The 27251-nt window shown below is 39.8% G+C and overlaps 1 protein-coding gene across 7 annotated transcripts in view; it reads left to right on the plus strand.

The window, feature by feature from the left end:
- The first annotated feature begins 7233 nt into the window (after positions 1 to 7233).
- Positions 7234 to 27251, plus strand: part of MON2 (MON2 homolog, regulator of endosome-to-Golgi trafficking) — a 68144-nt gene continuing 48126 nt past the window's right edge. For 4 of the 7 annotated variants that reach the window (XM_032193788.1, XM_032193790.1, XM_032193789.1 and 1 more), the window contains exons 1-4: positions 7234 to 7459; positions 20801 to 20864; positions 23999 to 24126; positions 24966 to 25097. In XM_032193788.1, coding sequence (XP_032049679.1) covers positions 7349 to 7459; positions 20801 to 20864; positions 23999 to 24126; positions 24966 to 25097 — 435 coding nt within the window. In that variant the 5' untranslated portion in view covers positions 7234 to 7348. Of the gene's footprint in view, positions 7460 to 12302; positions 12376 to 13126; positions 13146 to 20800; positions 20865 to 23998; positions 24127 to 24965; positions 25098 to 27251 lie in introns of those variants that run through there. The other 3 variants (XM_032193793.1, XM_032193792.1, XM_032193794.1) reach the window with 3 other exon arrangements.

Below are 27251 nucleotides of genomic sequence, written 5' to 3' on the forward strand. Positions count from 1 at the left end.
TTGTTAGGTAAGACAAGAGCAGAGGTGTAAGACCCCTAAAAATAGATGGCCATAGGAATCTACCGATGACCATGCTGCCAAAGGGGAAATAAGGTCTCAGACTGGCTGCACAAGTTTCAGATGAGCTCCCCACACAACCCACTAAGTGATCCCTTCAGTAGCTCCGGGACGTGGTTCTGCTTGGAGCAGGGAGTGTTCAGACCAGGTATTCCCTATGCTCAAGCTAGTGGCCAGCCAAAACCCATCCACACATCAGCAGGAGGAGGCAAACAAGGTCATCCACAGTGCCCTGTGAACTAATACCAAAAATAACCTCCCGTTTGGGAAATACCCCATGCAACTTCTGGAAATGCTCTCAAAATGCCAGTAATTGTTATGAACTTACTGCATGTAGGCATACTTGGCTACCGACACACCTGCTTGCACCCAGCCCAGGATACAGACACCTGCTATGGTACAGCCCTGCTTCATCTGCTATGCATATCCCAAATACGTGTGAAAGTGATCGGTGTAGTCGGTGTACTACAAAGGAAAGCTTTCAGCTCTTCAAGATTGGATTTCTTTGGATGTCTTCCAAACTCCCTGAGAAGTGTGTTCATTCTGTTTATCTCTTTTGGCTCAACCTGAGTAACAAAATTTCTTTCAGATGCTTGCTTATAAACACAACCACACAGGCAGCTATGCAAATATTTGTATAAAGGGCAAAGTCCTTTGAATGAAACATGTAGAAAGGGCTGTTTTAAGAAGAGGTCTACATTCTGTACCAAACAATGCCTCTGTACTGAACAGCTCTGCTTCAAGATCTCTTCCATGAGAAATCTCTAACCCTGCTGTATAGAAAGAGCCACCTGTAAAATAACTGAGTGCTCACACTGTATTTGGGATGAACTGTACTGGAGGTGCTCAGAAGTACATGACCATGCTGAGTCCTGCTGGTCATGCCCACAGCACAGCTGTGGCAGTGTCAGAAGAAAAAAATATCTACATAGTGTGCTGGCTTCTATCCTACTTAGGTGAGTTTGTCTATTTTTATAGATAATTTCTGTATTTGTAGACATTGCTGCAACATTGGCGACACAGATGGAGGCCACCCCCAATGCAAAGGACCTAATATTCCATTCAGTAGATGGAAACCCTCCTGCAGTAACAGTATCACTCCAAAGCCCCGGGGCTGCAATATGGAACAATTTTCTTTAAGGATTCATGAAAGCCTGGGGAAGGCACACAGTGGCTTTTTCTCTCTGCTGCAGCAGCCAAAAAGAATTATTTTTACACAGGGGAACACCCTTCTACTCTCTGGTGCTGCTTTGTGATTAGTAGATTGCCTGTAGGCTACAAGGCGTCTGGAAATGTTTCTGTATTTCTCATACATACTGAAACAGAAATAAAAAGGAAATGATTAAAAAGATGCAGGGAGACTCTTGGCAAATAGATGCGAGAGCAGCAAAACAAACAGACTGCAGCACAATGTGTATTTCTGACATTGCTGACAGGCAATTTCATGTTACACACTCTGCAGTCAGAATGAGATGCTCAGGAAAAGACTTCTCCAGAGAGTGCAGCTGAACCCACTGTCCAGTAAAGAAGAGGCTGGATCAAGTCACACAGCAAGAATCAGGATTATTTTTGCTTCAACAGATCTACGTCTTTGTTTCTAAAGTGAAATTCCTGACAACAGACATGAGGTTGCAGTAAATTCTCATCAGAAGTGCAACATTGCTGAAGTTTCTTCATCCTCTACTCCTCACCTCATGCTGTGCTAATTGCTCACCTGGTAGCAGTGATGTTCAGCATGAGAGTTTTCAGTGTAATGAACTGTCAAGTAAAGTCTCCATCGCAGTTTCTGTATTTCTGCATTCCACATTTGGCAGGAAGAAAACACATGAATACACCATGTCACATACCATACTGACTCTTGCTTCTTGTCTTCCAGGGAAAACTCACAGGTGCTACCTGAACAGATAAATCAGTTATCTAATTAATAATATTATTTTGGAATATACAGATTCAGTTTAATGTGCAGTTTTTGTTTGTTTGTTTGTTTGTTTGTTTGTTTTTCCCAGACCAGCCACATACCTGTGAGCAGGAAAAGTTATTTAATCTATTCTGACTTATCCTCATTTGTAAATACCAAGGTGATGGGAACTGCTGCAAAGATCTGGTGAATATTGTGCATCTGTTTGTCTGCTGTTACACTGCTAGCTCTAAGACAGAAATAAATTAATTCCAGCAGTGGACAGCAGTTCTTTCTCGGAAAAGATGTTAACAGGTTCACCTGATTCAATTACCAGTCCTCAAAAGGGCAATGCAAACAAACAAACAAGCAAACAAAACCACATTGATCTGAAAATCAGTTTGGACAAGATTCAAGCAAAAAAAAAGTGGAATAAGAGCTTTGCTGTCTGGTTACACAGGAGTCAGGAAAGCATCTACGCCTCTGGTTAAAATTTGTATGTAGTGACTGAAGCAACTGCGCTGTAACTTGGTAGGGAATCACTAATGCATGTCATAGGTGTAATATTCTGGGCATTCCCACTTCACATTTTTGTTAGTGTCCATAAAGATAATATAAGATAATTACTGAGAGCTTTCAAATTACGAAGAGGATGAGTCACCGGCAGACAACTGGGATTGCTCTTTCAGTTGACTAAAGAAAATAAAATGTATGTTAACAGGCAAATATATAAACAAAGTTTGTAATAGTCTGTAAACACACGCTCATATTTGTAAAAAAAGCAACAGCCTGAACTCACAGGAAGGGGAGCTCATGCTGGAAAATATTTTTCAGTGTACTGGAAGATCTATCTTCCCAATACAGCCATATCCTAAAGGAACAAGTCTGTTACTCCATTAAAAAAAAACAACAAACCAACCAACCACAGGTACCAAAGGGCAGGATATTTCATCAGCTTTTAACCCATTTGTGGCCACAACAGAGATAGTCTTTTGCCCAGCTTCTAGTGTTCCTAATTTAATGAGATTATACAGTGTTCCCCTCGTATTGCACATCTTCAGGGCTTGTTTCTGCTTACACAGACCAATAAAATGCACTTTTTTTTTTCTTTTTTTTTTTTTTAGAAAGGCCAACAAGAAGTATTTTGTATTAACCCATCCCTCACTCTTTGAATTTAAAATTTAAGTTTGCCTTTTGATATCAGTATCTATGTTCAACCTACTATGAGGCAAACTTTTCTTCATCATAACTCAATTCTGCAGTGGCAAAAGCATGGGAAATGAGTACAGACACCTTTACTTTATGGCGTATAAGTTTATGGTATCTCATATCCTGAAGATGGTTTAGTACTGTGACTACATATAGATTCACAGCAGTTACAAAAGCACACAGGTGGATGGGTAAAACAGAGTCAGAGGAAAGACTACAATTCTTCCTATCAACATGAAGCCACTTCTATTAACATGTTGAAATCTGTCAGTTTTCCTTCTGTACACTGTGGCAACAGAACCCTGTTCCTGTATTCAAGGTCTGAATCTGTAAATGCCTATCAGGACAGATTAGAACTAGGAGTAGACACCTGAAATTAATACAGCTGAGTGCCATCCCATCTTTAATTGAATCAGAAGGATGCATGCACATCACTTGGAATGAACACGAGCAGTGGTGCTGAGAGGTAATTGAATGAATCACAATAGGTCTCATGAGCGTTTTTGTTGGTAATTAGGGCAATAAAGCTACAGGGAATGATTTCAATCACCCACTGCCCATCACAAAATAATATAATTTAGTACCAAAGCAAACAACAATATGATAATTACAGCACAACACAAAGTTAGCTTAACTAGTTAACTAGCATTTTTAACTTGCTAGTCGAAACATGCCCTTGGAAAAGTCCCAATTCTCCTGCTCTACTTTCTGATTCGAAAGGTAGTTGAAAAGAAATTGACTTATTTAAAACATATCAAGACAGGCTAGTATTTTTACTTAGGGTTAGGAGTATGTGCAATAATATTGATTGCAATGACATGCTACTACAGTAAGCAGCATTCACACCTGATTAGGTGAGATCAAAGATCATGACTTGTTTAGTTTAACCACTCTGCTTTAGCTTAACTAATTAATCTGCATTTACAAAAGGCGTACATCAAAGTGGTGAGAAAGATCATCTTATGTTTAAGAGACATGCCTGAGATTCAGGAACTGTGCAGCTCCCAATTCTGGTATTCAGCGGGTCTGAAAGAGGTTACAATGCTGCACACACTTACACGATTCACCTCCAAACCTGTGAGCAATCCTATTGTATTTGGCTGCCTACACTGATCAGACCGATCAAGTGTCAAGGCCAGCAGGTGAAATGATAATGCATGAGAAACGTAAATGACAAGAAGTGAAAGAGTGAAAATAGAACAAATTTTAAACTAAATTACTGAGACATAAATGTCAAATACACAACAGCCTTCAGAGAACATACACAGAAGACTGTACTTAACCTGAAAAAAAAACAAACTTTAATTAATAGACATGTTGTTTATTAAAATTATTTTATGCCCAATTACCTGAAGTTTGGAATTACAACAGGTCACAGCAAATTCAGAAGTGCTCCACTTGTGATTTGAATCACTTTTCTGCTTATACTGTGTCACCATGTACAAGCAGAAAATGTGATATTAAAAAATAATAATCTTAATTTAAGTAGCAGAAAAATTTCCCCAGATTACACTGTCACAGGATTTTTTAAGAATAATTCTGAATTCTTGTTCTGTGTGTTGGGTACTATTACAATTTTATGTCCAGTTTTCATTTGACATAGATAAAGAAAGGTGCTGTTAATTTGCAGAGAGGACAGGGGACAACTAAAAGCTAAATACCATGCATTGTAATAGACAACTGGAGAGCTACAGAAAAGACTTTTTTCATTGATCTCAACAGACCAATAAACCTAATGTAATGTAATGAGAAAATTATTTTAAGACTCAAATGCATTCATATTTTCTGTGTGTGAAAAGAGTAGCATATGGTCCTCTTTTTCCTGATCTGCAACACTGAGCATCGAACAAATTAAGACTAGCAAAAAGGATGGAATACCAGCCAGAAGAAAAAAGAAAAAAAGCTTAAAATTGTTTTTAGATGGTACATTTAATAGAGGTGAAAGGGTTGCCATGAAGGTGTTGCAAATACGATAGGCCTGTGGCATGCTTCCAGTTCTATGGCAATACACATCTGCAATATGAAAAGACAGATAATCAGCAGATATGAGCTGACATTATAAAAATAATTAACATTGTTAAATAGTCTGCTTTTTTCTTTTATTCAAGAAACCATCATTTCACACAAACAGTATTAATTACAACACAAACAATGCATAAAACTTTTACTCCTTAGAGACGTGTAACATCGTCTTGTCAATTTTACTCCAATGGAGTAATAGTCCATTATTTCGGCACTTTTACTTCAGAATTAAGACATTATTCTGTGAAGAAGGGTGGAAAATCAACTGCTATGGCTTTGATTAAAGTAAAAGTCATCTATCTTCCATATACGTTAGTTGAACAGGCATTCACAATGTAAAAGTAGTCCCCCACCTAAACTGGCTGTTTACAGTATTCTTGTTTCATTAAGCTAACAACAAGGTCTGCAGGAAGTACATACATATGATCTAATACATACTAATTTGCTTCCTTTAAATGTGATTAATCTCAATTCTTCTTACTTGTCTCACAATTGTTAATAGAGTCCTATGGCTACATGACATTCTTGCTCATCTCCCTCATTTTGATTATTGGGATAATAATAAGAGCGTGAAACCCTAGCTCAAGATGTCACATTCAAATTCCACCCAAAATACCTGGTCCTTCTTCATAAGTAAGGCAGTGTTATAAAACAATTTACTGACCCTCATTCCACAACAAATTAGTTATTTTTACTTGGGCAGACAGGCAGACTTGGTGAGTACTGACAGACCCACAGCTAACCGTGTCCAGTCAATTGTCCAAAACACACAGGTGGAAATGTCCAAACAACAAAAAGGAAGTAAACAATTAAAGCTTACTTAAGAAATACCTATGCATAGTCATAAATTGACTTAATTAATTTCCTCATTCTCCAAGCAAACCATCCAGGCTTCTTATCGAGGTATTTGGATTGGGCTGTGAACTGCCTCTGAGACTGAAGCCCCGACTGTAAGTGCTTAGGAAAATCCTTAGGAAAATCCCTACTCATTAAGCACATAAATAGTTCTACTGAAAAGACTTTTTTGTTTGTTTTAAAATTAAACATAAAAATCGAAGTATTTGAGAATACATAAATAGATGCATTTTGAAACCTTAAAATGCTGTAGACTTCTTGTTTTTATTTGACTGAACGTATTGGTGAAATCCTGAACTGTTTACCCGTAGGAACTGATCTTAAAACAAGTTATTTATCAAGCAATCCTGCACTTTTTGTGTACCTGAAGACTTGTGTCTACAGATAGATGTGCTTACTAAGAATAGTAACACTGGCAGCCTGCTTACGGTATGGTTTGCAATGTGTATCATAGTAAATGAACACCAACAAACTGCTCAAATTTGACAATTTATTTTCCTTTTTTCATTGAAAGGTGCAGGCACAGAAGACAAAACACCATCTTAGAACACTGTTTGGATAAAACTGGAAGCTTCAGGACAGTTTGAAGACAATCCATTATTTAAAATAGAATTATTTCAAGTAAAATGTTATCCCCCATTTTGCTTGACAATTTTCCAGGACTCTTATGGTATGAAGTATGGACTATAGATGAAGAAGTTCTCAGTTCCGTGGAGGTAGGGAATTAGGACAGGATCGCCCTGCATTGCAGGCAGACAGCCTTTGAGGCTGGGGACGCACAGCAAGCAGAATATGGAGAAATCGCTCTTGCAAGAGGGACATTTTGTGAAATTTAACCGCTCCCTCCGAGAGCAGCCCCAAGCCAGCCCCGTCCTGCGCGGCAGCCGAGCGGCTGCGGCGGCTGAGGTTTCGCGGGGAGCATTACGAAAACCAACGGCTGGCGGCCGGACACCTTGCTGCGTGTGTTTTCGGGGGACAGCGTTTGAACCAAAACACCTCAAAACTCCCTCAAATTCCCGGCCGGGAGGAGGCCGCGGCCCGCTGCTCTGCCCGCCCCCGGGCTGACGCGCCGCGCTGCCGGCGCCCGGCATTGTGGGAGCGGGGAGGCGGTGGCTCGGAGGAGGAGGAGGAGAAAGAGGAGGAGGAGGAGGAGGAGGAGGAGGAGGAAGGAAAGAGGGAGGAGGGAGGGAAGGGGCCGCGGCTGCGGGTTCCGGTGTGGGGCGCGGACGTGTCGGCCGGGGCCGCGGAGCCGCAGGCGCTGCCCCGTCCCCGTCAGCAGCAGCAGCAGCGCCCGGCCCTGGCGCCGCCATGTCGGGGACCAGCAGCCCCGAAGCCGTGAAGAAGCTGCTGGAGAACATGCAGGGCGACCTGCGGGGCCTGAGCCTCGAGTGCCGCAAGAAATTCCCCCCCGTCAAGGAGGTGAGGAGCGGCCGGGCCCGCCCTGCCGCCCGCGGGCCGGGGGCAGGGGGCGGGGGGGGGGGGAAGGCGGCGCCGGGCGGGGGGAAGCGATCGCGGCGGAGCCCCGGGGATAAAGCTTGGGGCTGGCGGCCTCGCATCCTCCGGCCCCAAACGCCCGGAGGGGGCCCCGGGGAAGGTGTTGTCGCCGGGGGTGGCGGGCAGGGGTCTGGGACTGCCCCCTGCAGCCGCCCGCAGCCCACGGAGCCCGGGCTCAGCTGTCAGAGTTGCTGCCCGTGCCGGCTCGCTGCCGGCTCGCATCCTGAGGTCAGGGGTCTGAAGGAGGAGGGGTGCGTGGAAGCAGAGGGAAGAAGTCCAGTTTCCCCTCGTTTGATGCATACATCCTAACTGCGTGGCTCTCTCCGCACGCAGGCAGCGCAGCTCCTTCCCAGTCGGTCACTGGTCGGTTTGGAAAATATCTTTGAAGGAAAAACGCTGATATATTGACTGGGGTTATACCCTGAAACCACAAGGGAACTGGGAAAATATTAAAAAGCCTCTGCCAGTTTGGAAGAAAGTAATTATGTCTGTAATCTGACGGTCGCTCCAATTAAGTGATAGCGTATTTAATGTCCCGTAAAGCATTACGTGCTTCAGCAGATGAATTGAAACGAAGGGACTGTGCTCGCTGGGAAAGGCTCAGAGGCACACGCACCGTAGCAGAGCATGATACCTGTGGTTATAAGTCACAGGGGACTGCCCGTGTGATTTGAGGAATAGTGTGTTGTCATACGAAGGCAAGAAACGTGGCAGTCAGTTGGACAGAAATCTGTGTGTGTTTTGGGGGCAGGTTGGGGTGCCTCATCCACAGTCTCCTGCGTGCTACTGTGGGACTCCAAAGAAGTTGTTCAGTCTCTGAACAAATTTACCCCCTGTGATGACGTTTACTGTCTTCAAGATCTATGAAGGGGATGGGCAAGATAATCCTTTAGTGTTTTTAACATTGCTTTGTGATATTTGCTGTGCTGTGGGTAAGGATAGCCACTGCACGTGCAGTTCCTGGTTTGTGTTTAGCACACTTACAGTTCACATGCAAGTATGACTTTAGTGTTCTTGTTTACACCTCGGCGGAAAGTTGTGTTGCTTACTTTGTTAATGAAGTGTTTTGAATGAAGTTGTTGCATTGCCTGGAGTTCAGGTAGGCTTCCTTTACAGAACAGTGCAGAAGGGTGTTTGCAGAGAGGGGGAGTTTGTGCCGCTCTGAGTCGTGGCCTCCTGTGGAGGTCTGGTTGAGCAGCAGTTCCTGCAGGAGGACAGCACAGCGGTTGCAGGAAATGCTCCGACTTCCTTGCGTCTGGAAGCCTCCCCCCGCCTCTCAGGGAACAAATATCCTTCTTTCCTCTCAAACAGCAACTGCTGGACAGGTATTTTAATTACATGCACTTGTTCTGCTCATGATTAGATTTGGCTAGAGCCATCAGAGGAATGGCATGCTCTTCCAACTGATTTGGAACAGTACCAGCTTTTTGAACTGCATTTAAACATAGGCTTTTTAAAGTAAATTTCTACTACTTATAATCTCAGCTTATACTTTCATTGTAATTAGACTGTTCTTACAACCACCGCCTTCAGTGTAGTTTATGAGCTTACCTTGCAGCTAATATGTGTGCTTCCATGTAACACTGTAAAGTTGTCCTACTGTCATAGCTTAATTTTGGGCTAGGAGTGTTTCTATAGGTTTGAGCTCTGCTGTAGTTGCTGGTTACATTTGATAGCTACTTCATGCAGGTAATCTGCTTCTGATGGTCCTTTCAGTCTCTGAGGGAATCTAAAGCTTTGCTCACAGCTATTTGATACTGTCACCCATTTCTGAAATCACAGATGTCTGCTTCATTTATTTTATTAATATTATTAAAATTCTGCAAAGTGAATGTAGCTGACAGTTTTGCTGCTGATAAAAGTAGTGGTGTAGTTCTCAAGCCTACTTGTTGCTCAAATGATTTAGCGTCTGTTTAATTCAGTAGGGCTTTAGGTTTCAGTTTTTCATGGTGCTTCTAATGCATATGTTATTAAGAACTAATGCTGTATTTATTAGGTACAAAGAGACCAAAACACCATGAAGTGTTTCTTTGAACAGGCAGGCAGATGACACAGCTGAGGAGCTTTATGGGATTTTGGGGCGTGCCAGCAGAAGGGGACGGCTATTGAAGTCTGTAGCATTGAGATCTTATCCTCTGTTAGAAAACTGAAGTAAGGTCTCAAACCCCGTCGGAAATGGAACTTGAGCTCTTCACTGTTTTCAGCTCTTTCATCTCCTAGTTTTCAATTACTTCTGAGTCTGTAAAGTTGTGTTTTTTTTTTTTTTTTTTTTTTTGTAAATCGTATTTATGTGGAAATCATGTAGTTGTAAGTCTGATCACCTAACAGTAGCTTCTAAGGTTGATGATGACAGTTTGATAATCTGTCAAGAAACCTTGAATTTATATATATATTTTCTCCCTCTCAGTGTTAAACTCATGACACAATTATGAGGAAAACTTCTTTCCCTCTAGTTAGCATATTGTTTTTAATTAAGAAATAATGGAGTGTACGTCCATTATTATTCCATGCAAATGGAGTCCACACCTCATCTTTGCTCCGTGTGACAAATCATGCCTGTGAGCACAACAGTTGGTTTTCCCAGACGATGTCACTTGGGATGTAAAATGTGAGCTCCACCAAGAATCCCTGGGTTTGAAATTTTGTTGCTGGCAATATTTGGGGACTAATTAATGTCGTAGTCTTACTGTTTCTTGGGAGTGCAGCAAATAGTGATTACTACTTGATTCCAGACCCTCATCTGTTCGTTGCTGGGTGTTCTCACCTGCTTCTGTTGGATAGGTGCATGAAGTCCTGCATGATACTTCCTCAGATCAGCGCTGACTACAGAAGTGCAGTAAGCATGAAAGTTATACACGGTGACCGAAGAGTGATTTGCTGGTTACATCTGTTGTGTGCCAAATCTGCTTATATTGGCTGACGTACAAGGAATGACGCTGCTGGAAAAAAAAACGTATTCTTATTTTCACAATTTGTTTCCATTTCCCAGTTGTAAAAGTGGACGCCAGCCTGGGATGGGAGAGAAGCTGTCAGGGCGAGTGTGAATTAAGCAGTATCTTTGGAGTTTGAAATTACAGAGGCTGAAGCAGTCTTTAGTACCAGCATCAGTCACGCTCCTGTTATCTTAAGTAATCTGACATTTCTCCTAGAGAACAGAATTGTGTAGCCGTTAATTCTCTTGTTTTTAATACTCTGGGCTCTAAACTTTGCTCCGTGTTAGAGCATTGCAGTGCTTAGCTTTTGACTCTGGACTGAAGTGTGTGGTACCCCTGCAGAGCTCGACAGGCTGTTTCAACCTGTTAGTGACTGAACTTTCGGTGTCCTGCGCTGGGCATGCGGTAAGCTGGCTTTATCAGAGTTTGTGCTGTCATCCTTTGTGATTTAAGAAATAAATTCTTTACTGTAAGGGTGGTGAGGCCCTGGCACAGGCTGCCCAGAGCAGCTGTGGATGCCCCATCCCTGGAGGTGCTCAAGGCCAGGCTGGATGGGGCTTTGGGCAACCTGGTCTGGTGGGAGGTGTCCCTGCCTATGGCAGGGGGTTGGAGCTGTGTGGGCTTTAAGGTCCCTTCCAACCCAAACCATTCTGTGATGTACTTCATGGCTGAATTAAAAAAAAAAAAAAAAAAAAAAAAAACCTGAGTAAAACAAGTCTTTTTAACTTTTGGAATAAGAATTTTGTACTGATTTGTGTACTGGATGAAAATACTCAGTAAGTTGCATCTGAGTTGGGTAAGCGGTTTCACATGGCGAGGAACTTTAGAAATGTTAGGAAAAATATTTTTATTAAGCAGAAGTTAAGTGAGCAGAAAGGGGGGAAAATAAGCATGCTAAAAGTTCTAGTCACCCTGAAGCCCAGATTTGTTTCAGCCATATCTAACACCTTGGTACATAGGTCTTATTAAGCTCGTAGTTGCTAGGTTGAAGTAGGTTGGCTTGTTTGTTTAAGTGAACCTAGCTTTTTTTTTTTTTTTTTTTTTTTTTTTTCAGTAAATACATGTAAATAGCTAACAAATCTGATCAGCTCTGCATAGTTATGGACACACTTGTCCTGGTGGGAAGGGAGGGAGCAGGCGGGCTGGGGAGAGCAGGACTGGCAGCCTGGTGGGGCAGGAGCGTGCTTTGTAATTTGGAGCAGTATGTCTGGAAAAGGAATACTGTTCAACTCCCCTCAGCCTTATGTGGCTGTTGGAAGAGCAGCATTTCTTTTTTTTACCCTTTGAATACTTCGGTCAGTTGAAGTGCCCTCCAGAGACTCCTGAAAGGTAGCTTTTGATATCCTCTTCTCTGTGCTGTTTCTCTTCCAGACCTGTGTTTGAGATGGAGCAGGATTGCTGTTGCTGAACTATTTATTGAATTTTGTACACCTTTGGCATACTGAAGTATTTTGGGGACAGTGTTGTAAATAGATCTGCTGTATCTAGGAAAAATAACAGAATCCACTTTTGCAATTTCATTTTCCTTTTTATTAATAAGCCTACTTGCAGGCAACCAACAGTATTAGGTTACTTGAGTGAAAATTAAAAGGGTTTGAGAAGCTTCTGAATAAAACAAACTTGTTAAAATTCTTTAATTGCGGAGCAAATAGATGTGTTTTTTTTTGTTTGTTTGTTTTTTCCTCCTTTCTGAAGGGCTGTCTGTTGTGTCCTGTGAACACGGCTTTAGTTCATGCAGTTCTTTCCTGTCGTCCACTCCTGCCCATCGAGATCCACGTGGCAGCTCCCTTCGCTGGGTTAAATCCGTCTGGTTCTGCAAAGAAACGCCGATAATGAGCACATCTTAGGGCTAAGACCAAAACATTCGTTTGGAAGCCTGCCTTGCTAGGGAGTCTCTGATGTCAGTGGGTAACTATGAAACCACATCTGTATTGCAGAATGGAAATGTTAAAAAGATGCAGAGCAGTTCAGTGGGTGTTAACGTTGAAGGGATACTCAGGTTCCTAAGGCAGCTGTCGGGAACAGTTTAAAATAAAAGCTAATGGTCAAACTTTAAAACTTGCTTGTTCTGTAACAGTAACAACACTTCAGAAAGTTTGTTGAATGTAGTGCAGGACACAAATCAGAGGAAGCTGAGGAAGAAAGCGGCGTGCTGGGATGCCTTGTGATGTGGGTCTCTGAGGCACTTTGATGCGTTGCGAGCACTGACGGGTTTCTGAGAGCTCTGTGTTCATGCTGGTCTTGCAGTAAAAAGGCAAGAGCCACACAGACCAGGCAAAGAACAGATCTTTGTACATAGACCATTCCCTACAGTAGTAATGAAGTTGTTGGGTTTTGTGCTTTATTTTGCTATTAAAATGAATTAAATAATTCTGAAGTTACAGCCCACAGGGAACCTAAACTATAGTGAGCTTTCAAGGTCGGTTAATTTTCATGTCTTCACGGCATTAGTTTGGAAAGATGCAAGCATTTTATAGAGTTCTTTTGTTTGCTTTAATGGGTATTCACTTATCTAACAGTTTGAAGGTTCATTTGAAATAGAGCAAGTGGGCTGTAAAATGCATGTTGTCAAAATTTGGTAGCTTGCACTCAAACATATGTCTCGTGCATGTGACTGGAAATTTTTCTGTGGCATTCTTTGGTTGCCAGCCAGTAGCTGAGCTGATAACTTGCAACAGGTGAGTGCTGATATTTCCTACGTTTCCTCTGTAATGCTTAACCTTTACCAGTTGCCACTTCAGTCAGCTTCATGTTTGGGATCCATCAATTTTGCAATGTTTTTTTTTTTCTTCAATATTGATCTAGATGCAGTAATACTTTTTCAACATTATTTTAAAAAATGTACCGCTGTGTTTCTAGGGGACTGCCATCTATTCCAATGTGTTCTGAGTTTCAATACTTGAAAATTTGAAGTTTCATATCATCGTTTCAATCTGTGATAAGAAATACCATGTTCTCAAGAATGGCTGGCACTATGATTATAGACCCATTTCCCCCATCATGTAATACCTTGCAATTTAATGAATGAGTATGCGAGCAATATTTTCCGTGCCTCAGTCTATCTGTAAGCTTTTCAAGGTAGACTGCAGAGCAGGTGCCTAGCTGTGGGTGTCTAAGCTCCCTTCACCGACTGTGCAGGGTCTCTGTGTTACGGAGATACGGTCAGTGGAGCATGGCCAGGGGATTGGGTTAGTCTGTCACCAACACGTTCATGTGTCTTTGCCACACAATGTTTCTTGCTTGGCTTCCCGCAGGTAGTCCAGAAGAGCATGGGCCTTCTGTCTGCATGCAGCTGTCTCAGATACGAAGGTCTAAGCTTAGGTGTCTGCACAGAGCCCCTCCTAGGGGGTCAGCTGGATTAGTCCCAGCTGAGTGCTCCGTAATTCTTGAAGCCTCTCCTTAAACCATCTCCAGTGCAGTGCAAGTCTAGATGCTTAAATTTTGTGCACCTTCATCCCTGACTGAATCCCCACCTACATCCCCTGGCTTCCTGAAGACTAAACAGGAAACCTGTAGCAGAAATTGGAAATACTTGGTGACTCGAGCTCTGAGCCTGAGCCCAAAATGTTAAATGTTGTTTCTTTTCACCAGGTGCCAGGCAAAGAGCCATCACTGTGACTAGGTGATCAAATCTCCTATTTGTGGTGATGCCTCAGAGGTTTCCTAGTGCGGTCTGTTGTGATTGACAAGCTGAAGGCAGAATTAGCTTGAACTTCAAGTTCAAACTCCTAAACCTCTGAAACAGGTTTTCATGTGCTGATGAGTGTTGTGACAAAAGTATATCATGAAAATTCAAGTGCTGTGTTCCAGTGATTTATAGTCACTTGTGTTCTACTTAAGGGTCTCTCAGAAACGCATGAATGCTTGACGTGGGCACTGTGAAGATGTCTGTACACTATATATAGGTGTAATATTACTGTAATCTGTACTTACAATACAAAACTAAATATGGGGTAAATCCTGATTCTATGTTACTGTGCAAGAGAGAAGTGTAACTTAAGAATTTGTTGCTAACTAGGTGTATTTCTTCTGTGTCAAGTCTTGGTTGTTTGTTTTTTTTTTTTTTCACCTCTGTCTCCATCATTGCTGTTCAGTAATGGATTGTTGTGTGTTATTCGCTCTGATTTGTTCTATTGATTTATACGTGATGGCTTTCCAGCTGAAGTGTATTTCGATTGTCAAATGAAAACTCCTGATGGAAAATGTTGGCATTGCATTATCTTTACCTCTACGTTCACGTCAAGTGAGTTACCTCCAGAGGTATCATCTCTGAAGCAATTTAGATAATGCTGGCACCTCTCATGGCATTACTGCTGATTAACCTTCAGGATCCCGAATTGGCTGCTGATGCTGCAAACTGACAATTTCAGAAGATGGATGGACCAGAGGAGTAACGGTTCCAGTCAAGTGAAATAGCTACTTCTAACATCAGGGCAACTAACATAGTTGCACGGAAACTGGAGTTGAAATTTTTTGTTAATAATAACAAAAATCTGCAATATCATATCTTGAATTGGTGGAGAAAGTGTATAGTAGAATCAAGTAGTGCTCCTATTCTTTTCTTGGCGTTGGAGTTCCTGTAGTTGAGACTGACACCATCATTGAGCAGAGTCAAGTCTAGCATGAATTAGTTTGATATCTCCAACCGTAGTCCCTGTTCTTGGGGCTGGAAATGTAAACTAATTATTGCCTTCATTGAGCACTAGTAGATCATGATGTAGAATAAACCAGAACAATTTTATTTCCAGGCTAAGTGTGAACAGTTAAAGAAATTAATTTGTATATAAATAGGGACTGACCATCTGCTGCAATTTCTTGTCTCTAAATGTGAAATAAAGGTGATATACTTTCCATTTTGAAGTTCATAATAATTTCTTGTTTAATGAGGGCTGTTTAATGGTTCATACAAATCACAGATTCCAAAGTTAAAGTTGAAAAACTAGCTGCGGCTGCTTTTGTAGGAAGGTTTTGCTATAGTGAAAGTGGTTTATTGAAATGCAGTCCTCAATTTATAGTGAGAAACTTGTGTGAGAATTACAGAATTAGAAATGACTTGAAATAATTACCGGTTTTAGTTTTACCTGCTTTCTTTCTTTTCTTGTACATATATCCAGTGATGTACACCTCTGAGCAGGGATTGCAACAGGTGCACATTGTCCACAGCCTCCCATTAGTAGTTGTAGGCATTAACAAGAGTTGTAGGCATTAACAAGCTCTCCCCTTAACTTTGTCATCTCCAGGCTGAACGAATGCAACTCTCAATCATCTCCTCATATACTATTCTCCACCCCCTGACCATCTCGGTAGACCTTCTCTGGACTCACCCCATCATGTCAGTGTCTGCGTGGGGAGCCCGAAGCTGCGCGTTGTACTCCAGCAACACTCTCACAAGAGCAGGAGCGAGGGGGAGACTGCATCCCTCAGCCTGCTGGCAGCACTTGCTCATACAGCCCAAGGTGCAGTTGGCCACCTTTGTGGCAAGGACTTGCTGCTGGCTCATGATCTTCTTCATTGTACACTGAGACCCTGTGTTATTTTTTGCAAAGCTGGAGAATCAGTCTAGCTGGTCAGCCCCTAGCCTCTGCAGGTGTGTGGAGCTGTTCTGCCGAGTGCAGGAATTTGTGTTGGTCCATGTTGAATTTCATGAAGTTCCTACCAGCCTGGCTGGGTTCCTTTGAATAGAAACCCACCTTCTGCTATATGGGAGTGGATACCTGTCTGCACATCCTATTCCATTACCCGGGCTGCTAATAAAGATGTTAAATGGCATTAGCCCCACTGTCTGTCCCCGAGGAGATCCACTAGTAACTAGTTGCCAGATGGATTTCATACCACCTGTAATAACCCTTCAAGCTCAACCGTTTAGCCAGTTTTCCACTTGCTTTACTGTCTGCTGTCTGATCTGACTATAAGAATACTATAGGAGATGGCATTAAAGGCCTTGCTGTACCTGTGCTCCAAACCAGTGAAATGTGAGCAAGCTCTAATCCAAGCACATGAAATCGTCCAATATAATAATTCCCTGTGAGAGTCTTTGTCAGACCAGGACTAACTTCACCAGTTTAAATCACAGATGGAGTAAGTGTGTGTGAAAGGGCAGGGTCTGAGCAGGGATTGTACTGCTGAGGAGGAGGATAAAAATGTGGAAGGAAGGTACAGTGCTTTTTCCCACAGAAGTGGTACACTCGAGTGCTCTCATGGGGTTGGTTTATTGTGGAGCTTTTTGTGTGCGTGTCCTTTTCCAAATAATAGTTGTGCAGTGCAGTAATGGTCCAGAATGTGCTCTTGCAAAGCAAGCTGGAATAACATTGATGTGAAACTGCACTTTAGGCAGGAGAATCTCTTATCTAAGCTATTGGGTATAGGGTTAGTGCTCCGGTTAGAAAGGCAAAAAGCGACAGAGAGGAAAAAATTGCTCTTTTTATTTCACGTAATGACTGTGAAAGTGACCGTAATGACACACATTATTCTCATCCAATCTTAGTAAAAGGTTTGCAAACAGTATGATGTGAATGCCAACACAGGCCATCATACCTGAAAGCACTGGACGCTTTTCCTTTCAAAAGAGAGGAATCGAAAACTTGGGTGGCAATTTTGATATCTCTGGAGACAGCAGTTTGCTCTGAGCATATAATCGAAACATCGATAGCCATTCAGTGCACTTGTGGTGGGGATTTGAGGGTTTATAGTGTTTTGGTAAGAATACTGTCCAATGAGAAGCTCATGTAAAATATATATATTTAAAGCTGAATCAGTCCTTAGCAGAAATTAGTACTTGCCTGGCTGTTTGTGTGGTGATACCACTTTTAGTTTTAAATAAAAAAGGTGCTGACTTCTGGCTGTAATTGTGAGCCGCCAGTTTCTTTGAAGATCAACAAGTTGACTCTTCATAAAACCTGTTAAAAATCTTTTCTGAAAACTTTTAAAGATTGCTGAAACATAAAAGACCAAGGGAAAAGGGCCACTGATGAGAAAGAGAGTCAGGATTACAATTTCTTGTCTTTCCCTTAGGAAAAGTAGCCAACTGGTGTTGTTTCTCAGTGAAGGCAGGGTAGCTTATTCACGCTTACACCAGAGTAAGAGTGTGGGGATCACTGTGGAGCAGCCAAAGTGCCGTCAGATCCCATCCCACCTTGCTCACCTGCATTGCCACATTGCAGCAGGGCTTCTACGGTGGTTTTGCTTGTGAGAAGTGACCCCTCCACCCTAAACAATTACACAGTTATGTATTCAGGGGCGCTGCGTGCCATTATTCCTTACGGCCTCTCTTCTGGAGTTTTGGATCTGAGAAACTCTTACACCCTTGATTTTTGTAAATAAATTCTCTACTTGCCTTGGATTTTGGGGAAAGGTGATTTCCAGGCAATCAGCAAATCTGTGGCAAGTTGCAAGGAAGCAGAGTGATGGTGGGACAAGTGCTTGAGCCCAGAGGATCCTGATGGATTTTGCTGTGAGACTACAGACTGATTTGCTGAGAAGCAAATCAAAGTATCCAGAAGAGATTCATTTGAATCTCTGCTCCTCATTGATATTTCTCCTGCCCAAACTGAGTGCTCCAGTTTGCAGTTTTCCAGTGCACCAGAAACACAAAACAAAACCCAACAGTGGCAATTGGGCATTGGAGGCATTTGATTTCCGTTCATTTCAGTTATTAGGGTAGCTGAATTGGAAATCTAATTAATTGAAATTCTCAGGTGCACTTGAGCTTTTTTTACATTGCAGGAATTATGTATGCATTTGCTGCTTCTTAAAAGGTACTTGACTTGCTCATTAGACTGCTGTTAATTGTGGTGCTAACAGAAACTCTGATTATGTTACTTTTAAAGTTGTGACTTGTAAAAAAATGATGCCTTATGTTTACATGAAAGTGGATTAACTGCATTAACACCAGCAGATGCACAGGTTGGTGCTGGCCATCTCCCTGATCAGTGTTTTTATGGTGTCCTTTTCTGATGGGGCAGTCACCCATAGAGTGCTGCAGTAATGCTCAAACTGAAGTAAATTTGTAAACATAGTACCTATTATTAACACCTCTTTTCTCTTGCCGAGTTAAACTGAGGCTATCCAAGTGTACTTTTATACCGATGTGTATAGGATAGCCAGAGAACTGCTTATAGTCTCATTATTTCTATTGTTTATTATTCAACTAAAGTCCTTTTTCGTAGATGTTATGTGGTTATTTTTTACATATGTAGGGCAGTGGAGTGGTTTTTTGTTTTGTTTTGTTTTTTAATAGGTTGTGTGCAGCGTAGTTAGTTTCCAGTTGTAAACAATTTGATTTGGAATTCTAAATAGAAATGGGAAAAGAAAGCATAACCAAGATAATCACAGAAATTCCTGTATCTTAAGGAGAAAAGCTGTCATATTTAGAGTAGTAAAAGCTCTAACACCTGTTGTTTTGGTTGTTTTGTTTTACTTTTTTTTTTTTTTTTTTTTAAAATCTATGCTATTTTACATGAAAGGTAACAGACAAATAAATGAGAGACGTGCTGTTATAAATCAATTTTTTCCTTTTTTGTGCCACGTTTGGAGTATGTGAAGGTGCCATGCATGTGGCAAGCTCATTGTTTGTTTGATTCAGAGGGAATTTGTCAATACTGGCAAGAAATAAATCACTTAGCAGTAGATGTGATGAGGCTTAGTTTGAAGATAATTGAAGTTGGACTGTGACGAATCCGTCATATTAATGAACAAGAGCAATTTGTTGTGACAAGATCCCCCCCTCCCCATTAGTTGACATTTATAAGTGGAGTAGAACACGGATTGATTTAAAACTTAGACACTTCAACACATTAAGTTAACATAATTGAAATAAATGAGAATAGTCTTTGGCATTCCTCATTTTAATTATGTGGAAGATCTATTTGCATCTTGCTTTGCGCTCATTTGAGCGTGTTGCCTGTTACTTCAGGCACTGTTGATACTATTCTATAAATATTTTTTTTAAGTAGAAACACTGCTCAGCAAAGCTTATGGAATTCCCCAGAATTTCACAAGTGTGTTGAAGTGGTGGTAGGGCTGCGTATAGTCTTCCTATGGTTATGTTGGGAAACAAAGTAAGTGCTGGAAATTTAAGTTCCATTTTTAAATTTTTTCTCCTTTGAGAAATACAAAATCGTAATGAAAATACTTGAGTTTGCGTTTATGCAGTCATCTTGGTCTGGCTTTTTGGGAAATCTCATTGGAACAGTGTTTCAATGGAGGGGAAATGTTACTGCTTGGTAGAACTGCATACACGTTCACTTTCATGTATCTACCGCCATGGATTGCTTCTCTACTTGGTTTCATACAGTGACAGCACACTTCCCTGAACAGTGGAAGGAAAGTGGAAAGGCTTAGTGTGTAAAGTACACAGAAACATGAAGCTGTGTTCGAATGTGCAAGTGTACTCTCAAATTTGGCAGAAAAATATTCTCCAGAAGCATGTGTCCTATCATTTGGGAAAAACAGTTGCATTTATTTTTGGTGCACAGTGTGCTCATTGAAATTTCTTTAATTGTTTCCGGAGGTTTCAGATGCATTAATGGAATTACAAAAAATGGACAGGAGCCATTTTTTGCAGTGTATTTTGGTATATATATATATTTTTTTTTACATAAAACTTGCCAGAAATCTTAATTTTGAAAGGGAAAGCAAGCATCAGTGCTAAATTTTCAGTTTGACTTGACTGCGTTAGGAAACAGGACTCAGTGATTTACGCTGGAGGGTGTTCATGGAGGCTAAGTGGGGAGCTACTGATAACCTGTGGTGCTATGTGACCTTCTTGGCTCTGCCTTTTGGTGCGGCGCTAGCGCTCAGCTCCCACGCACATCCCTCCTGCCCAGGTGTCTGGCTGGGATTTCAGGTAGTGCTTGTGGGGAGGTCAGGGCGCTGTTGGTGTGGCATGGTGGCCAGAACTGAATATTGTTAGGAAGGCTTGTAGAAGTTGGACGTGCTGCTGCGTGGGGTTAATTTGTACGGGGAATTCCGGACACAAAGTGCATGGGAAGTTGGGTTTCCTTCCAAAAATCTTAGTAAGAATGTTTGCTTTCAAACCAAAAATGCTCTTACCTGGCTTGAAGAGCAGTGGTAGAATTTGAGTGTGGAAAAATAATACTGGAAAAATAATACAATGAAAACAGTGTCTTCTAAAATATCTACCCCACAGATTATACCCCTTTCTGTGCAATTCTGGAAAGGAGTTTCAATTCTACATTAGTGCTGCTTGCTGAAAACACTACAGAGATATTTTTTCTCTGAGACTGTACATTTCTATTTATTTTATATGTTTATTTCTTTGCAGATATTGATGTGTGAAATAGCATCTAAACTACTTATTTTCCTTGCCCTACAGGCTGCTGAATCAGGAATAATAAAAGTGAAAACGATAGCTGCACGGAACACTGATATTTTGGCAGGTAACTATTTGCAGTACAATGGGAAAAATAAACTTGGGTTACAGATCAAAACATTAAAGATGAGTCTTTGTTATGTGTTATAATCCTAAATGCCTTTTAGTGTGTGCTACATCAGTGGTGCTTGTTGGCACCTAGCAAAAAAATCCAGTAATGCTGAAAAATTCTACTTCTCTATCATTCTCAAGCTATACTGATGCTGAGAAAGGTCTCCATTTTTAGCGGTGGTTCTACAAAAAGTAATTATCCACTTAGAAAAATAACATGAAATTATTAGGCTTCAAATTCTCCATATCTTACTCACTGTCTACGTTCACCACAGCTGTTGTTGAGAGCTCTGTGTAGCGTTCTGCAGTGTGATCCTCATCTGTGTGTTTGCTGTGAGAGTCTAGCCTTTGGAGACTTGTACCTGGCAGGCAAAAATCCATCTTAATCTGAGACAAGGTCATCCAGTTTGAGATGTACCATTGCCTTGAGGGACAGGAGAGTTGCAGCTTTGTAAGTGCTTAAAACAGTATCTCTTGACTTTCTTCAGCTGTATTAAGTAGTATGTAAATCGATGGCTTCTTACCAATTGCTGGTAAAGCCTTTGGCCAGATTTGAATACCCCTATATGCCTGAGTGTCTACCCTAGCTGTTGTCAAAATCCTTACGAAGCTAAATTATTGTAAAGGTCCAAATGAAATAGGTGTAAAGCTGTTTCTTTTGAGGTATGTAAATCAGATATTGTTAAGGAGGCAATTTTTAGAGTTACTTGAAGTAGCAGTCCCATCCTTCAATATTTCACCTTAATGCCTCGTTTTTATTTGTTTATTTTCTTTGTTTTTCCTGCTGTCATGAATGCTGACATAAGTGGGAAAGCTATGCCAGGTAATGTCAGCTATGCATCAAAATCTATAAATGAACAAGGGAATTCTGTAGGTAGCTATTTGGGAAGTAGCGACGTTCTTTGGCATATTACTCCATAAAGATCTTTACGTTTTAGAAAGCTAGTTTGTGATCCTGCAAGGATTTTTTTGTTTGTTGTTTTTTTTTGTCTTTTTGGTTTTGTTTGTCTTTAATCTTCATTTCGAAGTGCAGAGATGCAAAAGGTTATTGATTTGGGGCATGGATTGGCAGTCTTTTATCTTTCGGAGGGAACACCTTCTGGTAGTTGGTCAAATTTTGTCATTAGTTTTCATTTGTAAGGTTTGAGATAGAATGTAGTTAGCATTTTTTTCATTCATACAAAAAACAAAACAAACAAAAAACCTGAACAATGACAGTAGAAAACTAACGCTATGTCTGGTGACATGCTTAACTTGCCCGAACTCTGAGGTCACTGATGTAACTTGTTGTCCTCTCTTAGGAGAAAAAAAAAACAAATAATAATAATAATAATAATAATAATAATAATAATAATAATAATAATAATAATAATAATAATAATAATAATAATAATAATAATAATAATAATAATAATAATAAAATATATATAATTGGTATAGCGAAATGGAAGCACAAATGGATATTAAGAACATTTTTGTATGTTTTAAGACTGAAACTGATGTAGCAGTTGGTACCAAACTAGATTGACCAAACATTTATTTCATCTTCATAAAGTAAAAATGCTTATATATGTCCTGTTGTGAGATTGCTTCTAGTGGATTATAGGAAAAATACCAAGTTTGATTTTAAAATAATGATTTTAAAATCTTATATTAAATAGAAAAGATTTTTGGTATCTTTTTAAAATATTTGCTTTCTTCTTTCTGTCAGTTTCTGATGTGGTGGCAAGTCGGAAAGTTGTATGAGTAAGGAAGCTTTTGTATCCAGTCCAGCGTGAGCTTCCTAAGCTCTCTCAGCTATGTGTCATGGGCTCTAGAGGCAGCTTAGCTCTCTTGTTCACACTAGACACCGACAGATGCCTAAAATTATGTCTTCATTCATGTTTGTGTTCACATTTTAATTGTCTTTGGTGAGGCATTTGGTGCAAAGTCAGCCTCTGTCAGCTGGACATGAAAAGTCTGACATGACTATGGACTGTCTACGTGTCAGTATTACCTTGTGAGAGCTACTACGTAACAAAAAAAAAATCTATTTTAATCTATTGTTTACAAAGAAATTTGTTAGTCATGTGCTAGTACTTCAGTTGAAAATATGATTAAAATATGTTTTTGTAGTTTTTACCCTGATATTTGTGTCGTTTTTTTCAAGTCGATTGTAGTGATCCTTATAAAAAACCTTCATGAGAACCAAACTTCAAATTGTTCAGTATAATACCTACTTGATCATTTTTGCATTTTTATGTGGGAATGTATGTTTTGTTTGATTGTGGTAAGATCTGTGCTCTAAAAATGTGTTAGTTTTTTCATAAATGTATGTTTATTACTACACATAGACTAAAACACATTGGATGACATTCAGTGTAAGAACACAATCAGTTTTCAGCTGTGAGGAAATTTTTAGTATCTGAAATGAGCAGCTGAACTTCCAATAGTTTTCATGAATGAACAACAACGTATGTGGAATGTTACATTAATTGCATTTTTTTTTCTCTTAAAATCCTGAAACTCATAATTTCTCATGAAAATGCTTCATTTTAAGAAACTGCCATTCCTCACTGAAACACCAGTTGAAGAATTCACAGCCAGGTGTGTGTATCCAGCATACAAACATTTGAGTCTCTTTCTCCTCTGGCTTTATTGATGGCATTTTGTTCTTCCTCTTCCTTCTGAGAACTTGGTACTTTTTGTGCCATGCATTGTGTTGCTTCTGAATTTGGTTCTGAGGTGGCACAGAGCAGAAGGAAAAGGCTACCAGAAGGAGAGTGGACGGAGAGAGCTTTGGAGTAGGCAGAACCTTACTGTTTGTTACAAACCAAATGGATTCTAAGTGAACATTTTGGATTTGGAAAGAGAAAGTTGCTCTAAGAAAGGCAAAATGTTGAGAAAGGAGAGAGAAGATGCTTGGAATTAGAGCATTGGGGTCACTGTGGAGGTGAGCTTTGGCAGCCAGTTGTTTTTCTTCCCTGTGGTGCAAAAGTAACTCCCAAATTTCCAAGACTGGAGATTGCTTTTTGTTAATAGGTATGATTAACAAATTTTGTATTCTTCAGAGTGTTAAAAATTGACTGCTTCCATATCTCTTTTCATAAGCGTTGAAAGAGAACAGCTCAGAGGTAGTTCAGCCTTTTCTCATGGGTTGTGGAACAAAGGAACCAAAGATCACTCAGCTTTGTCTAGCAGCCATCCAAAGGCTCATGTCCCATGAAGTTGTTTCAGAGGTAAGGTCAATCTTCATATAAACACATAAATATTTCAATGTGAGAAATACTGACCCCAGTCTGATGGTGAATACTTTTTTAGGAGACTGTTTTTGTTACAATCAACATAGCTTGCAAATTATATTGCTCATTTAGATTATAAAAACTGTAATTTAAAAGAAAACCACAATTTAGACTATTAAAAAAAGTGGTGGGGAAAATACTAATTTATAGAAGGAACTCATGAATGTTCAAAACGGCTTATTTAGTTTGCAGTCTTATAGTGCAGGAATGGAACATGGAATGGTCCTTCATAAACATCACAATTCAGATTACGTCCATAAAAGTTGCTGAATGTGATAACGCTATATATTTTGTTTGTTACATATTACTTTCAAAAATAAAATAAAATGGATGTACGTTTCCTGCAACTTTAAATGTCAGTTGATATATTATGGTACTGCACATAGAGTGTGGTAGGAAGTTGGTGAAAATAATAATAAAATATATCTTTGGTTGTGCTTGCATAGTATAAAATTGTACTGATATTTCTCTGATATGAATGAATTTTGAGGGTAAATGCCTTTGTACAGTCTTTTTTACGTTTCCAAATAGAAAATAAAGTATCTATTTTAATTTGGACTAAAAATTAAGAGATTTCTGCTGTCAATTAAAAAAATACTTTGTGAAGACTGTGACAATGAAATTAGCTTTATATTGTGAATGTAGTCCTATGGCATAGACAAGCAGACAAATTCAGTTATGATACACAGTTACAAGAGTGCTATTCTTAAGTGTGTATGCATGATACAAATAGAATATAAACATATTAATTATTGGCACAAAATGTTTTTCTGTAGGCTGCAGCAGGAAACATTATTAATATGCTTTGGCAACTGATGGAAAATAGCCTTGAAGAACTTAAATTGCTTCAGACAGTTCTTGTACTTTTAACAACAAATACAGTTGTGCACGATGAAGCACTGTCTAAGGTAAGAATTTGTTACTGCCAATTAGAGTACTTATATCCAAGAGGAAAAAAACAGGGAGAAATTCTACATATGAAGCTTTTGAAAATAATAGAAGAAGAGGGAGATATCTTGATTCTGTTTTATCTACTGGCTTTATGTTTAGACTCTGAAACAGAATTTCTTCTAGCTTTCTTTTTAGTCTGTTTTTTAATTCCTCACAACAACAAATTCCTGACCTAACGAGGATTTAAAATAAAAAAAACACTGGACTAATGCTTATTCTTCTGATCTACTAACTTTTCTATTTCTATATCTATAAATTTTCTATTTGTGAAATTAGCACATAGCACAGTGTAAGTTGGCACTACTGCAGCAAATATTAGAAGAAGCTGCCCCCCCACTCCGGCCTGAATCTCTTACCTAGGTAGTCCAGTTACTGCTCTTTCAGTCTGAACTGAAATAACATTATGAAAATTTTAAACATTATACAATTTCAGATGTTATGTTACAACTAAGACAAAAAGTAAGTATACTGATCATTTTAATCATAAACTACAAGATGAGGAACAACACTATTTACCCACCTGTGAATTGTAAAGTTCTGTTTAAGTCCCTTTTCTAGACTTCATTTTATTTGTTTTCTCTCCAGCATAAGGAAGATTTTTTTTTTTAAACAAACCATTGTGAATTACTGTCTTTGTTATGCTCTGCATTCAGTGTGTCAGTTTAATATGAGAGATATGAGTTTTTTTTGAGAGAATAGAATTCAAGAATATTTTTAAGGTATTATGTTCTGTTGGAGTGATTTCAGTTTTTCTTTGCTTCAAGTTTTAGAGAAATAACTACCCAGGTTGTTAAATGTGTAGATATTGAAAGCATTATTAATATACTTAAACAAGGAAAATAAAAACATGAAAAGAGAACAAAGCCAGGTTATAAATGTCTGCTGAACACAGGATGATAATGGAAAATTAAAATAATATGTAAATGAAAAAATAGAAATTAAATAGAAAAATAGATACCAAATAGAAACTTAGTGAAGACTGAAGGTTTTGTCAGTCAGCTCATTTTGAGGTGAGTATGCAAACTATGTCAGGCTCTTTATCACCATCTTGTTTCTTTTGTTCCAAATGATGCTCATTTTCGAAATTAGATGCTATGTTCTAGGGCAGAAACATCATTTTTGAAGAAAATGGAATTCATTTAGAAAATGGGATTCTTGTTCTTTAACTGGGTAGCAGATGTTCTTTAGCAACCTGCAATAATGTTGTTTTACCAGGTTTGAATTCAGGAGACAATTGCTGTTTAAGACTACTGTAACTTTCTCCTCTGCATATCCCATATCTTTCGTGGCAATGTGCTACACATCACTACACATTTTGTCCCTTGTTTATTCTAATTCTCCTTCCTCTGTACTCTTCCTCCTGCTCCCTTAGGTTCTTGACATCTACATCCTAATTCACTTAATTATATTTTTTTTAAATATATATACATGTATATGTGTGTGTCTCCCAAACACATTTTTCAATATCCCTTACTTATTTCTTCATACTTCTCATGAAGGTATGGAATTAGTAGAGTTTCTGCATTAACCAAATATAAGTCTTACTTAACATGAGTAGAATCATGGATTGGTTTGTTGCTTCCCTCCCCTAGGATTTTTTTGAGAAGTATTTGAAAGTAGTGTCATTTTCCCCCTCCCCCCCCCCCCACCCCGTGTTGAAAAGTTCTTGGTGAAAATGACTATGAGGCAGACGTGTATTGCATATTCATGTTTCAGCTTGACTGATTGAAATTAACTTACTGGTAAACCTTGTAAAGGCCCTCAATATAGGCATTGCAGTTACGTTAAACTACACAGTCATGCAATGTCTTCTGAAAGTCTAAAGGTGTATAATGTATTGTAAAATTTCAGACTAAGATGGGAGGGGGATGCCATATGAGCAGAGTCCACAAGAAAGGAAAGTTGTGCGTATTGTGTGGCTCAGCATGGCTGGGTGTGGCTCACGTTTGTGCAAGAACATGAAATAAGGACAAAAGAACAAGAAATACAGGTTTCACCACACATACAGATATTACATTTCAAAATAAATTATAAAATAAATAATTATAATGTGTTAGAGGTAATACTAAATCCAATGGGAAACACTATTCAGGTCACTGCCAGCACAGTGA

This window comes from Aythya fuligula, chromosome 1, assembly GCF_009819795.1.
Source record: "Aythya fuligula isolate bAytFul2 chromosome 1, bAytFul2.pri, whole genome shotgun sequence".
NCBI classification, from domain to species: Eukaryota; Metazoa; Chordata; class Aves; order Anseriformes; family Anatidae; genus Aythya; species Aythya fuligula.